We start from the raw sequence: 13,460 nt of genomic DNA on the forward strand, positions 1-13,460 counted from the left end.
CTGGATCTCATCCATAGCGCCTTGTTTTTTTTCTTTTTGATAATTTATTTGAGAGAGAGAGCGAGTGAGAATACAAGCAGGGGGGGAGCGGGGGAGAGGGGCAGAGGAAGAGGGAGAAGCAGGTTCGCTTCCTGCTGAGCAGGAAGCCTGATGTGGGATTTGATCCCAGGACCCTGAGATCATGACCTGAGCTGAAGGCAGACGCTTAACCGACTGAGTCACCCAGGAGCTCCTCCATAGCGGCTTATAAGCAGAAGAGCAGTTAGGTGTGGGCTTCAAAGTGAGACTGCATGGGTCTGAATCTTGGCTCTGCTCTGTGACTTTGTACAGGTTACTTAGCTGCTCTGTGCCTTAGTTTTCTCACCTGTGAATGGGTATAACATAACTGACCCCATAGAGTTGTGGTGAGAATCAGATGATTTGCACATTGTTAACTGTCACCCCATGCCTTCTTTACTAACCCAGTTCTGACTTTGGGTGGGGCAGCCTTCCCAGGGAATGGATCAAGTGGCACAAGGCTGGGACAATCTGGACAACCCTGGTCCCTGAATTCCTGACTTCCCTTCCAGCTAGGGGTGGCCACATGACCCAGCTCTGGCCAATGCTATGTAAGCAGAGGTACACTGGGGGTTCTAGGTGAGCTTATGCCTCCCTAATGAACACACAGATGCCCTTCCCCACCCACTTCTTCCCACCCCGAATGCATAGTCACAGTGATTTACAGTTCTCGGCATTCGATCTTCCCAATCCTAGTACCATTCAATTCTGAGAGGTGGATATGAAAACCAGGGCCCAGAGAGGTGAATGAAGTCTCTTGCCTAAGGCCACCCAACCAGCTAGTGTCAGATCTGGGATACCAGTCCAGGCAGCCTGACAGGGCTCTGCTATCCTGCCTGAGCTCTACGCCTAGCAGTGGAGGGTGATGGGCCTTCTCCCCACACCAGAACCCAAGTATGATCGTGTCATTGACTTCTTCAGAGCCTTCCAGTGGCTCATTCACTGCCCACTGGGCAGTCCAGGCTTCCTGGCATGATACTCTTGGCTTCCCAAATCTGGCCTCTTTTCTGCTGCTCCCCTAAACTCAGCCACGTTCCCTCCCTGATTCTCTGCTACCAGGGCCCTCTGTGCACTTCCCTGCCTCTGCCCTTTACCGAAGCCCTGCTCTCTCTTTCAAAGGCCCACCCTGCCCCTGCTTCCTCGGTAAACACGTGTTCATCCTGCAGGAAAGTCTTCCTGGCACCCTGGCTGGCCCCATCTGTCATGGCGCATGGGGAACAGCTGCTGCTCTAACCGGCCTAGCATCTGTTCTCCTGTTGCAGAGCTGCCTTGCTTTACACCCTTGGTTCTGGGGGGCTGCCAACTCAAATACTCTGTTCCCAGACACTGGGGAGGGCAGCGCCCCAGGCCTGTCCATCGTGATCCTCTGTCTCCCCAGCAGGAGGGCCTGGCTCATGGGCCCACTGGTGACGGTCAGTAAGGCGCTGCCGAGGCGCTCTGCCACAGGCCTGCTACAGAGTGAGATGACAACACTTCTGTGCTGCTTACTGATGCCCACATGCCGGCCACTGAATCTTCTCTTCTTTACCAACAACGGGTAGCTACATGGAAGAACAAAACCTGAGCTGTGTGAGGGGCGTGGGACAGACCGTGCCAGCTAAAGGCACCCAGTGAGCGGCTTCGGGCCTCAGTGTAGAGTCCCCTTTCCTGGAGAGCCCCCGCGTGTCCCACTGCAGGCTATGTTAGACAACCTCCTCCGTGCCTGCTCCCCTCTGGCTCATCCCGTATCACACTACACTGGGGCCAAGTGGCAGGACACCAGGGCCTGGGCAGAGGCTGACTGCATGTGAACACAGTCAGATGAATCTATCAAGGAGCGGAAGGAAACCAGGCTGGAGACACAGACGGCCTGGAGGAGGAAGAGATGTGTGGGGAAGAGCCAAGGGAGAGGGACCAACCAAAAGAGGGACCACGACGGGGAAAAGGGTCATGAGGTAGAAGCGGAGGGGCTCCCCACGGTGGATGTGGTCACTTACATTTTATTGGTGCCTCAAAGGACTTGGCCACTGTCACCATCACATTGGTGCCAAATACCTAGGAGGAGAAGACAGGAGTCTGGAGGGAGGTGAGGGCCAGGTGGGAAAGGAACACTGTCCTAGGAACTCCTTTTTTTTCCTTTTTTTTTTTTTTTTTTTAAGACTTATTTATTTATTTTAGAGAGAGAGAGCATGTGGGGATGGGCAGAGGGAGAGAAAGAGAAAGAAACTCCAGCAGACTCCTCTTTGAGCTTAGAGCCTGATGCAGGGCTCGATCTCAAGGCCCTGAGATCATGACCTGAGCAGAAACTACGAGTCAGACAGTTAACTGACTGAGCCACCCTGGTGCCCTGTCCTAGGGACTCCTGATGCAATGTTGCCTGAGATCCACAGGGACAGGGGCAGGGAGTGAGGAGGTGCTCCAGAGCAGATGTGAAGCTGAGATTAGGTGGCTACTGATACTGGTCATATGGACACCTAATGGGGCTCCTGGTTCTGGGCAATAAACAGGGCAATTTGAAGGAGCTGGAAAAGGGCCTCTGATGGCCCAGGTCAGGTGTCCTGTTTGTTCAGGGCTCTGCCCTTCCTAGGACATAAAGTCCTCTAGCACCACCCACTTAAGGGGGAAAGAGGCTGCCTAAGGCCAGGGAAAGGTGCCTAAGTCAGGCTGACCTTGAGCCCTCAGTGATGGCTGTCGGGAGTGAGCATGGCACGTCCCTCAGCCCAGGGCTGGTGTGTGCCAGAGCGTGCTGCCAACAGCAGTCCTCAGATTGGTGCCCTCGCTGGGCCCATTCATCAGCATTAACCACCCCTGCCTGAATTTCTCGGAGTCTCAACTTGCTTGCTGGGGAAGACACAGGAAAGGAATAGCTCTGCTGGGACCACCGGGAGGAAGAAGTGAGGTGGCTGGAAGGCCTGGGGCACAGGGTGGGCTCTAAGCCATTTGGGGAATCTGCTCTCTCATTTGTTTCACAGATGAGGGCAAGTGGGCCCAGAGAGGACCTGCTCTGGGGTCTCAACCTCCAGGCCATCAGATGACTGCCGCGAGACAGGGACAGAGGAGGCAAGGCCCCCTTAAAAAAAAAAAAAAAAAGATTATTTATTTGAGAAAGGTAGAGAGAGCACAGAGGGAGAAGCAGACTCCTCGATGAACAGGGAGCCCGATAGAGGGCTGGATCCCAGGACCCCAGGATCACAACCTGAGCCGAAGGCAGATGCTTAACCAACTTAGGCACCCAGGCGCCTGCCAAGGGGCCCTTTGGGTCCCAGCCCGACTCACCCAGAAGACATCGTAGATGAAGAGCCCGCCTAGCAGGATGCAGCCGGTGCTGACGTTGTTTAAATGCAGGAGCTCCACCCCGTTAAGGGAGAAGGCCAGGCCAAAGAGATTGTTGGCAATCCAGTGCTGGGGGAAGGTGGGAGTGAGATGGGCTGTCTGGCCACCCTGCCCCGCGCCCCCTCCCATGCTCCCCTCATCCTGCCCCAGGCCCTGGCTCCTTACCTTCCTCAGCAGGTACCAGACGCCAACGATGCTGCTCAGGCCCAGGCATACCAGGTCCTTGGCGTCAAACTCATAATTGATGATCTCTGGGCAGAGAGGCCGGGTAAGTCCACTCCCCGGGGCGGGGCTGCCCCTCCCACCTGTCAGCCCCTGGACGGAGGAGGGCATGGCTGTGGGCACTGTCAGAGCCTCCCCAGCACCCCCCCCCCCGATTTCCTAGAGGAGGGACTGGAGGCCCAGAGAGAACAAAGGCCTGGCACAGGGTCAGTGGGAGGTGGTCCGTGGTGTTGGAAGCACAGACTCTGCATTTGTAGCCAGGTGACCTTGGGGGAGGCAGTTCCCTCTCTGAGCTTCAGTCTCTTCCTCTGTAAAAAGGGGACTGCAGCACCTCCCCGATAGGGCTGCTCTGGGGAGCAAGTGAGATGGTCCTCACAAAGCACTCAGCACAGTGCCTGGCACACAGTGGGTGCTCAATCAATGGCAGCTGCTACTGAGCCCAGGTCTTTAGCCAGCTCCCAGTCCATTCAGGAATCTTCCTACTTTGCCATCAACAGAAACCAGGAAGGTTGCTGGCAGCCCTACATCACCAGCAAAGGAGGAAGAGAAAGAGGAAGAACGTAAGAGCTGGAGGCCTGGAGAAAAAGCAGGAGGGAGTCCCTGCATGCTCCTGAGGGGGGCCCTGTGGTAGACACTCCTCTTAGCCATTCTCCATCACTTCCAAGTTTCCTAGTGAGGAAGCCCAGGAAGGTGGTGGGGCTTGCCCAAGGTTACAGAGCATAGCTATTTCTCTCAGGTTCCAGAGTGGAACAGCCTGCTGGTTGGCCGCAATTTTTGTTCTCTCCTTTGTGGTAACAGCACCCTGGGGAATTTTTTTTTGGTTTTAATTCAAATTAGTTAACATATAGTATAGTATTGGTTTCAAGAAGCACCTTGGTGATTTTTAAATTGGACATGAAGCCAATCAGCTCATGGCCACATCTTCTGGCTTGCCCTGTAGCTAAACGGGCCCATGATATGGTAACAGTACACCATCCTGGGCCTAAAGGGCCACCCGGGTGGCAGACCACCAGAGAGATGGAGCCTTGGACCCTAAAGACTCTGTGGTGCAAGCTTAGCCTTTTTTATCTTTTTTAAATTCAACAATCATCTCTTGGGCACAGACGCACTCGAGATGCAAAAAGGAATGACTTTAAGTCACCATTCTCTAGGAATAAGGCAGAAAGTGGCAGGCACCCGTAAGAGAGAGAGTGACATTCACAAGCTCAGGCTTTTATGCAAGAAATACTTTTCATTTGGTCGAGCCACTGCCAACCCTGTTAGAGCACTAGAACTCATATCTGAACAAACTCCCAAAGCCCAGGATTTCCCCAAGGTGACAGAGTTTTCTTTTCTTTTCTTTTTTTTTTTTTAAAGAACCCCCTTTCTAAGTCTTAGGAGAGTCATCACATTAAAAACAGGTATGAGACAAGGAGCTACGCCAGCCCACATTAGTGAGTGCTACTGCGAGCCAGGCCGTGTGCTGAGTGCGCCCCTTATCGCTGACTCCCAGTCCTAACAACACGCCTATGAGGGAGGTACTAGATGTATCATTTTCATTTTACAGATTAAACAAAATCGAAAACACCCAAGGCTCGGAGAGGTAAAGGCATTCACCCAGAGTCCCCCTTGTAGGCAGTGGCAGAGCGGGGGTGGGAACCCAGGCAATGTGATTCCAGAGCCCACCTTTTCCATCCCTTGCTCTACTGGAGAGCCCCTATATTGGAGACAAAGGGGAACGGAGGTGAGGGATCCCCAAGGCAAGGGAAAGCGGGCAGCACTGACCTTCCTTGTTCTCCCCAGAGCCCTGCGTGAAGAGCAGCTGGTACTGTCGATTTGGGAAGTTGGCTGGAAAAAACTTATTCATGAAGGGGCTGGAAGGAAAGACAAAGCAGGTCGGCACACAGGGCCCCCATGGGAAATCGCAGCCCCAACACCATCCCAGAAGCACCCATTCACAGCTCTTTCCTCCCAGCACCGTCATAGCTGCCCTGATGGGGAGGACTTATCAGCCCTATTTCCCAGATGGAAACAGAGGCCCCCAGACTAAGTGACTGCCCAGGTTGACTCCCCATCTGAGCTGAGACTCAAACATAGGTCTCTGGAATCCTACTGCTTCTGCACTGCCTCTTGGTTATTGCCCAAGAAACACAAAGCAGGGCCAGAGTTCCATGTAAAATGCAGTTTAGAACAAGAACTGATGCCAAAGCTGGTCCGTGCATGGTCTCTATGAGAGTCCCTGGTAGAGAAGGCGTATTCCTCGACTCTCTTCCAGACCTATCAAGTCAGATGACCTGATGGTTACTGCCTACCCCCTAACTCCATGACTTGTCAGGCCTGGGTTTTTTATAAACTCAGCTGGACTCAATCAGCTAGATGAATCACAGCCCCCGGGTGGAGTGGGGAGGAGCACCTCACATTCACTCTTTCCACGAGGCCTCTGTTGCTCAGGATGGGCTCAGCCTCATCTTTGGAAAAATGGTCTCTGATCACCCAGCATACTCTATGCCTTGGCCAGGCAGGGAACAGAAACTTTCTTTTCTGGATCACCTTCAGAAAAAAATGTGCACATCAGGGCCTCCTGGCCCAGCCTGGCCCTCGGGGCAGCTCAGCCCAGAAGACTAAGTGGCCATACCCCAGCTGTGTGGCTCTGGGTGAGTCACTTCAGTGGCTCGTCTCCTCAGCTGTATGTGGGGATAACAATACCACGTGTCTCAAATGGTTGCTGTGAAGATATGCGAGAAGGCAGGAGAGAGGCTTAGCCCAACTCTGGATCCACAACAGGGATGTAAGAACTCTGAGCTTCCTTCAGCGTTGGCACCTGTCCAGAGCCTGACCTCAAAAGCATCTGGCAACACTGGATCAGACTGACAATGACTGATGAGGTGAGCAAATCCAGAATGGTGCTCATCCTGAGCAAACAGAGGCAGGCCAGGGAGTACCCAGGGCACAACAGTAAAGGCAGGGAAAGGGAGCTCCCTTCCTAAGACCCTGGGGGTTGGAGAAAGAAGATGTGGAGTACAGAACTATTTCAGGGCCTGTTTCCCCACTTGTCAAACAGCTTCCCTGTCTGCAGGGCTGTGGCACGAATGAGAGAGCTTTGTGAACACAAGTGTGGCGGGCACAAGGGTGGAACTGGGAGTAGGCTTCCACAGGAGGGCTTTGAAGAGGTGGGGGGCAGAAGCTGGGACAGATGAGGCTGGAAGCTACTTCCAGCTCAGTCTGCTGAATCACTTTTGGGAGAGCCTGAAGCCAGAGTGTGTGGGCAGAGGCAGAGAAAAGGCCCAAGGAGCTAAGCCCTTCACTGTAGGCTGGCCTCTTCCTCAGGAGCTTGATGCTTAGCTTCTGAACCAGCAGAGCGCAGTGGCTCAGGGCACGGATGCTGGAGCCAGACTTCCTGGATTCAAATCCTGACTCTGCCACTGATTAGCTGTGTGATCTTGGGAAAGTTACTTAACTGTTCTGTGCAACTGTTTCCTCATTTGGAACACTACAATAGTTATCTTTCTCTTAGTTACTAAGAGGATTCAATGAATGCTTGGCAGCCCAGCCTGTAAGCTTAACTGCCGCCTTGACTTCAAGTAAGAAGTCTCCAGACTGATGACTTGGTTATCCCGAGCAAAGAAGGGCTGCTAGATAACAGAGGGCAAGAGTCAAGCAACCTGGCTGGTGAGCCTGAACTTGAGAGTGGGGGTCCTGTCTCATCACCTTCACCCCACCCACGGCAGGCCTGGTGCCTGGGAGGCAGCTGGTAAATGCTTGCTGAACGCCTCTGAATGCAAACTTCTGTAGCAGGCAGAGATTCTTTCCAGCCCTAGATGGCTCACATCAAACCTAAAGGTCACTGCTTCCTGCTGGGAAACCACATCCTGGTGCCCTTCTCCCCTGGGAGTGGAAAGCAAGGGTTGATAAAACTGACCTTTTCTTCCTGGGGTGGCAGATTTTGGCTTTATGGGCCCTTTTCCCTCTAAAGGTCAGCTGGATGGGGTGTGAGCTCAGAGATGATAAAAATAAGCTGAGGTTCCCTTGGCAGGAAGGGTTCTGGCATGGGCTTGTAAGTCTTGGTAGCTGACAAGGTGAAGGCAGGTGACAGGCTAGGGGATAGGGGCAAGCGTGGAAGGATCCACAAGAATCCCCACCTGGGGCTGACTTGGCTCAGGGCCGGGCTCTTCCAGCCCTAAAGCAGGTCTGTCCCCCCAGTCCTCTGGGGATTGTCGCAGGACTACTGAGAGGGGGTGGCCAGCCCACTCCCTACAATGTTTCCCCTCCACTCTCGCCAACTGGGAAGAATATGGGCCGGGAAGTGAGACAGACCTGGGCTCAAAAACCCTCTGCCCCTACCAGCTGTGAATCCTAGTGGTCACACAACCACTCAGAGCCTCACCTTCCCTGAATCCCACCTTCAGACCCTCTGGTTTGGATCCTGACGGAGGTCTGACTCTAAGTTTGTGGATATAAACAGCTCATGGAAATTCTGACTACACTGTAGACTTTCTTTGAAGAAGTATTTCAGAAAACTCAGTTTGACTGAAGGAGAGAAATAAATTTAATTTTTGGCTCAGCTTTCTAAATAACATGATTAAATTATGCCTTCCTTTTTGCTAAAATTATGTGCATCTGATTCAGTTCTTTTCCATGTAAATTTTTCAAAGCAATTTCTCTCATCCCTCCATTTTTGGTCCATATAAAATTTTTCACAGGACAGTTCTGACACTGTGTGGTGAGCATCCCTCCGGCCCATGGTCATCAATTGTATTTATGAGGTCTGATTTTCCCAGGTCAAATATTGTGCTCTTATTTTATCAAGAAAATGATTCTTCTGCTAAGTTTTAGTCACCAATATATTTCACCATGTGCAGTTTCAGTTGCTGTTGGTTCTATTTCTGTCAATAATTCTTACCAGTCAAAATTATGAATTAGTTAAAAGACAGACAAAACACACTGGGTTCTCTGAGGTGGTGGTTGGGCCACTGGGAGGCCTAGGAATCTCAAGCCTCTCACAGGTGCAGGGGTGGGATGGATGAGAATTAGGGGGATCCTAATCAGCACAGGGAAGGAGGGATTCCAGTGCCTGGAGGCGACTACCCCCCAATCCCACCCCACCCCACCCCAGATCCATCAGATAGAGAGCTCTGCCCTTTGAGGCTGGGTCTGCCACCATTTTGCTAGGTCCCAGTCACTCAGGTAGGTTCTCCGCGCCTTCACTGGACTAAAATTCTTGTAAGATGGCCAGAACAAGATTTTATGGGTAAAGGGCAGGTGTAGTTGAAGTCAACACTGAACTCAGTCAAAAGACCAGAATTCCAGTCCCAGCTGTGTGACCTTGGACAAGAAGCACAACTCATGGTGCACTTGGCACTGTGCTCTAGCCATGTTATAGCCGTGGTTCACTTGATCCTTCCCATGCCCCAGTGAGGAGGTGCTCATGGTGTCTCCGTTTTCTAGAAACTGATGCTCAGAGGGCTTGAGAAGCTTACACAAATTATAGAGCTGGCCAAGCCAGGCTTGGTCCCAGGGCCAACTGTCTCTTGAACCCACACTCTTGAGTACCACACTGTCCTGCCAGCGTGCCTACAGGACAAGGCCAAACTCACCCGGCTTTCGATGCCTTTTGTGAGCAGACCCAGCACTTCCTCCCCAGCTTTCTCTCTGACTACTGCAGAAAGATCCCGACTGTGCCTTCACTAGCTCCTAGTTTCCCTCTCTCCTTCGCGCCTCTTCCAGGTTTCCCACCCTTCAAAGCTGACTTTAAGCTGCGTTCCGTCCTTCTGGGAACTTCCCTGGTCTGCGGGCCACCTCATGGTCAGTGGTTCTCAACCTGACACTGTACCACCTCAAGGGGCCAGGTGGAAACACCGGGGACGCTTCTGTAGTCACAAGCTAGGGGGTGGACTGGGGACACAACTCCCATTTAGTAAGCAGGGCTAGGGAATGCCAAACGTTTACAACGCATGGAGAACTGGCCTGTCCATGATGCTAACAGCAGCAGCCCCTGAGGTCCCCGGCCTAGGTCCTTCATCCCCACTGAACAGACACAAGCACGTGGCGGTCTGAGCAGGGCGGCAGTGGGAAGATGGCTCTGGGGCCACTCAGATCCGGGTTTGAATCTTGGCTCTGCTGCTTATCTATTGTGGGATCCTAGCAAATTTCTTAATCTCTTTGAGCTTCAGTTTCCAAAGATAAGAGAGGATTAAAAGCAAAAGCTAACCTCATAAAGTTACCTGGCAGGTTAGCACAGGAAGTAACAGTAACAATGACAGTTAACAGTTACTGGACACATTAAATGCCAGATACTGGGCTAAAAGCTTTCCCATGACCCATAAGGAAGGTTTGATTATTTTCCTCCATTCAGCTGAGGAAATTGAGGCCAGAGAGATTAAGTAACTTGCCCAAAGTCACAGGGCTATTAAGTAGCAGAGTCTGGATTCAAATTCAGGTAATCAAATTCCAGAGGCTGCACTCCTAAGTTCTCACTATACGGCCTCTCTCTCATTAGGAAATAAGATCACGTGTGAGAAGCCGGGCTTAGCGCCTGGTGCAGGGCAGCCTACGACACCTGGCAAGTGGTGCTGGTATCACCCATCTCAGCGCCGTGACAAGTGACATCACGTTACTGTTCACAAATAACTTTCCCAACAACTGTGGTGGTGGGAAACACCCACTGGATACTCTTATCAGTCCTTGTAAGGAAACTGTGTCCCACAGAGGTTATCGTTCTTACTCTAGGTCATCCACGGTGTACCCCAGGGGAAAGCTGCCCTCGGGTTTTACAGCCAGGATTCAAACCTGGCTCTGAATGACGCCAAAGGTCATGTTCTCATCCAGGACCCTGTACTGGCTCCTGAGAAAGCTGCTTCAAATGCTGCAGAGATGCCTTCTGACCTGATGGTGTGGGACAGGGCCAGGATCCCCAACACGAAGAAATACATGGACAGCAAGAGGTTGATGTACTCCTGGGAGAATATCTGAGGCAGAAATAAAAAAAGAAACAGGAAATCAGGGTTGCCAGTGGCTATGAGGAAACCAGAATCCCCGGTTCTCTTCTGGAGGTTGGTCTCACCCCTCTGGAACTTGGGAACGGTGGCAGGAAGAATCTAGACAGTGCTAGGGGCCTTCTAGCTTCTGTGGCTACAGAAGAAAGGGAGGACCCCCAGGCCCCCAGATGCACACCCAAAGGAGGCTGTATCTTTGTGCCCGGTGGCTCCATCAGCTGGAGACAGGCAGTATTATGTCTGTGCTCACAGTGCTGGCATGGAAACACAGGGGAGGATAGTGCTGAGTGCAGCGCCCCGAGGGACCCTCTGAACCTCAGAATGCACTCTTCCACGTTTCCTTCTCCCTGCCCCCAAATCTAGGGGGCCCCTATGGTGGCCACCAAGGCCCCAAGCACGCTACTTCTAAGTCGCTTGTGCCTTGTCCCATCGTCTACACGACGCTCTTCTGGAGGACTCTTCCCATCGTGATGGCTGGAAGCTGTGACAACAGGCCCTGCCTTCTGCTTCTCGGTGTGTCAGGTGAAACTGGGAAATGTTCTCGTTCATGGTACTCCAAAGCCACCTGTCACTGCTGTGAATTCTGGACTCTGGGGAAGGCTCTGTCATCTCCCTCCGCATTTAACCTCTCCTGAGTTTGTTTTCCCGAGGGTCTCCGGCTGGGAGGGGATGATGTGCTGTGGTATGGGGCACAGGGGCACTGGGCACTCTCAAGGAGGCTGCTACAGAATCTGTTTAAACGCCTGTCTGCCCGCGTGGCTCCCCTGCTTAACGCCGCACTTTCACAAGCTCCAGGCCCACACCCTCACCTGGGCCTCAGCCCCTGCAGACCTTCTCAGCTGTGGCTCACAACACGCTGGGGCCACACTGGCCTTTCTGCAGGGCCCTATCTGTACCACGGCCCTGCCACAGACAGGTGGCCTGTGCACACGCTCTTCTGCCCGGGACATTCTCCTCTCCTCAGCTAGGTCAGCCTTCTTTCTTCAACCCTCAGCTCAGAGCAGCTCTCCTTGATACAACCACCCCTTGTTAATTCAGCTCACAGGTACTGACTGCCTACTACGTGCATGGCATCGTGTGAACCACCGAGGATACAGCAAGGAATAGGCATAAAAGTTCCTGCCCTCATGGAGTTCATGCGCCAGTGAGGTAGACAGAATCTCAAAGGAAACAGATATGCAATATATTGTCAAGTGGTGATGGATGCTCAGAAGCAAAGCAAAGCAGGGCAAGGAGACAGACAGAAGAGAGGAGAGCTGCTCTTTTAGACAGATGGCCAGTGAAAGCCTCCCAATGGGAAGATACTCACCTCGTTCAGGTATAGAACCTAAACGAAGTAAGGGAGCCACTGTGAAGGTATTCGAGGGGGAGAGCATTGGAGGCAGATGGAAGGGTGAGTGCAAAGGTCCTGAGGTGGGTATGTTGCTTACCTGTGTGGGGAACAGTCAGGGCCTGTGAGTCTAGAGCTGAGAGAGTAACGGGATGGTATCAGGAGATGAAGCTGGGAAGGTTAAGAGGCAGGGAGACCCTACAGTGCCATGAGAAAAACTGGATTCCTCTGTGTGAGCCAGGTCGGTATTGGAGGCTGAGGGCAGGGCTATGACATGACTGGATGGCCCGAGAAGTTCCCTGCGCTGCTGTGTGGAAGACAGACTGCACAGGGTGAGGGGGGAAGCAGACAGCCCTGTGAGGAGGGTAGTGCAGAGTCTGGCAGATAGAGGACGGTGCCTCGGCTGGAAGACAGGAAGAGCAGGGAGAACGGCTCCTGGGGTTTGCAGCCGGCCGGGCAGTGAGGTAGATGGAGGTGCTGCTGTTGGAGGCGGGGGCGGGGCAGTAGAGGTCCATGCTAGCTGGGGGGGGCTGGGGGGGAGGCTCTTCTGTGCTTTCCTGGTGCTACACGTTACCTCTGCGGCACTTCCCAGGGCTGTAACTTCACATTTATCGATGTGACTGACTGGTGTCCATCTCCACCAATTAACAAGAAACTCCTTGAGGGCAGGGATGGTCAGTTGTTTTTCTCACTCTGGGCCTTGTACACAGCAGGCATTCAGTAAATGTTCGCAGAATGAATGGATGAGCAAAGCAGTGACCTAGAACGTGACTACCGTAAGAAAAAGCCCCATGAACATATTTCATAGGCACGTGGGCCATGTTTTATGAAGATGTGGTATACCCCCTCAGGAGTGTTCCTTCCACGTGGGCCCTTGGGAAAATCTCTCTGACTACAACTTATAGCCACCAGTTGGCTTGACTGTGTGGCCTATGAACTGTGCACCAAGTCTCAAGTCTGGCTTTCTTTGTGCTTTAGCTGCTAGAAATTCAGAGCCACACCAGTATTAGACTCACTCTGACAAGAGTACATGTCTTTCAAGTGTAGAGCCTGCGTTCAGGGTATGGTCCTCACCTAAGGCTTCATTTTATCCTATTTTAATTTTCTTTTTACCCAAATTTCTTCCTTTACTTCTTTTACTTATGCTGCTGATTGCTTTGAGGCAGCGTATAATTTTTTTTTTTTTTAAAGGTTTTATTTATTTATGTGACAGAGAGAGACACAGCGAGAGAGGAAACACAAGCAGGGGGAGTGGGAGAGGGAGAAGCGGGCTTCCCGCGGAGCTGGGAGCCCGATGTGGGGCTCGATCCCAGGACCCTGGGATCATGACCTGAGCCGAAGGCATATGCTTAACGACTGAGCCACCCAGGCGCCCCAGAGGCAGCATGTAATTTTTATTTATACGCTGCCTCAAAGCAGTTTTAAGTGAGGTGGGATAAGGTAAATTTTATGATGTTGAGAAATGTCCCACCCGGAGGGGAGAGGAGGAAAGGGGCTGAGGGATACTGCCGTTTGGCAAACCAATTAACAAGCCGTCAGCCTGGAGTTTGGGAGGAATCTGTTGGCTG

At 52.5% G+C, this 13,460-nt stretch overlaps 1 protein-coding gene across 2 annotated transcripts in view; it reads right to left on the reverse strand.

Annotated features, from left to right (window-relative positions):
- HM13 (histocompatibility minor 13) overlaps positions 1 to 13,460 on the reverse strand; it is a 39,326-nt gene that overhangs the window by 13,811 nt on the left and 12,055 nt on the right. For both annotated transcript variants that reach the window (XM_021689347.1, XM_021689348.2), the window contains exons 3-7: positions 10,453 to 10,535; positions 5,356 to 5,444; positions 3,535 to 3,620; positions 3,313 to 3,438; positions 2,034 to 2,091 (exon numbers count right to left, since the gene is read on the reverse strand). In XM_021689347.1, coding sequence (XP_021545022.1) covers positions 2,034 to 2,091; positions 3,313 to 3,438; positions 3,535 to 3,620; positions 5,356 to 5,444; positions 10,453 to 10,535 — 442 coding nt within the window. The remainder of the gene's footprint in view (positions 1 to 2,033; positions 2,092 to 3,312; positions 3,439 to 3,534; positions 3,621 to 5,355; positions 5,445 to 10,452; positions 10,536 to 13,460) is intronic.

The sequence above is a fragment of the Neomonachus schauinslandi genome, chromosome 10, assembly GCF_002201575.2.
Source record: "Neomonachus schauinslandi chromosome 10, ASM220157v2, whole genome shotgun sequence".
NCBI lineage: Eukaryota > Metazoa > Chordata > Mammalia > Carnivora > Phocidae > Neomonachus > Neomonachus schauinslandi.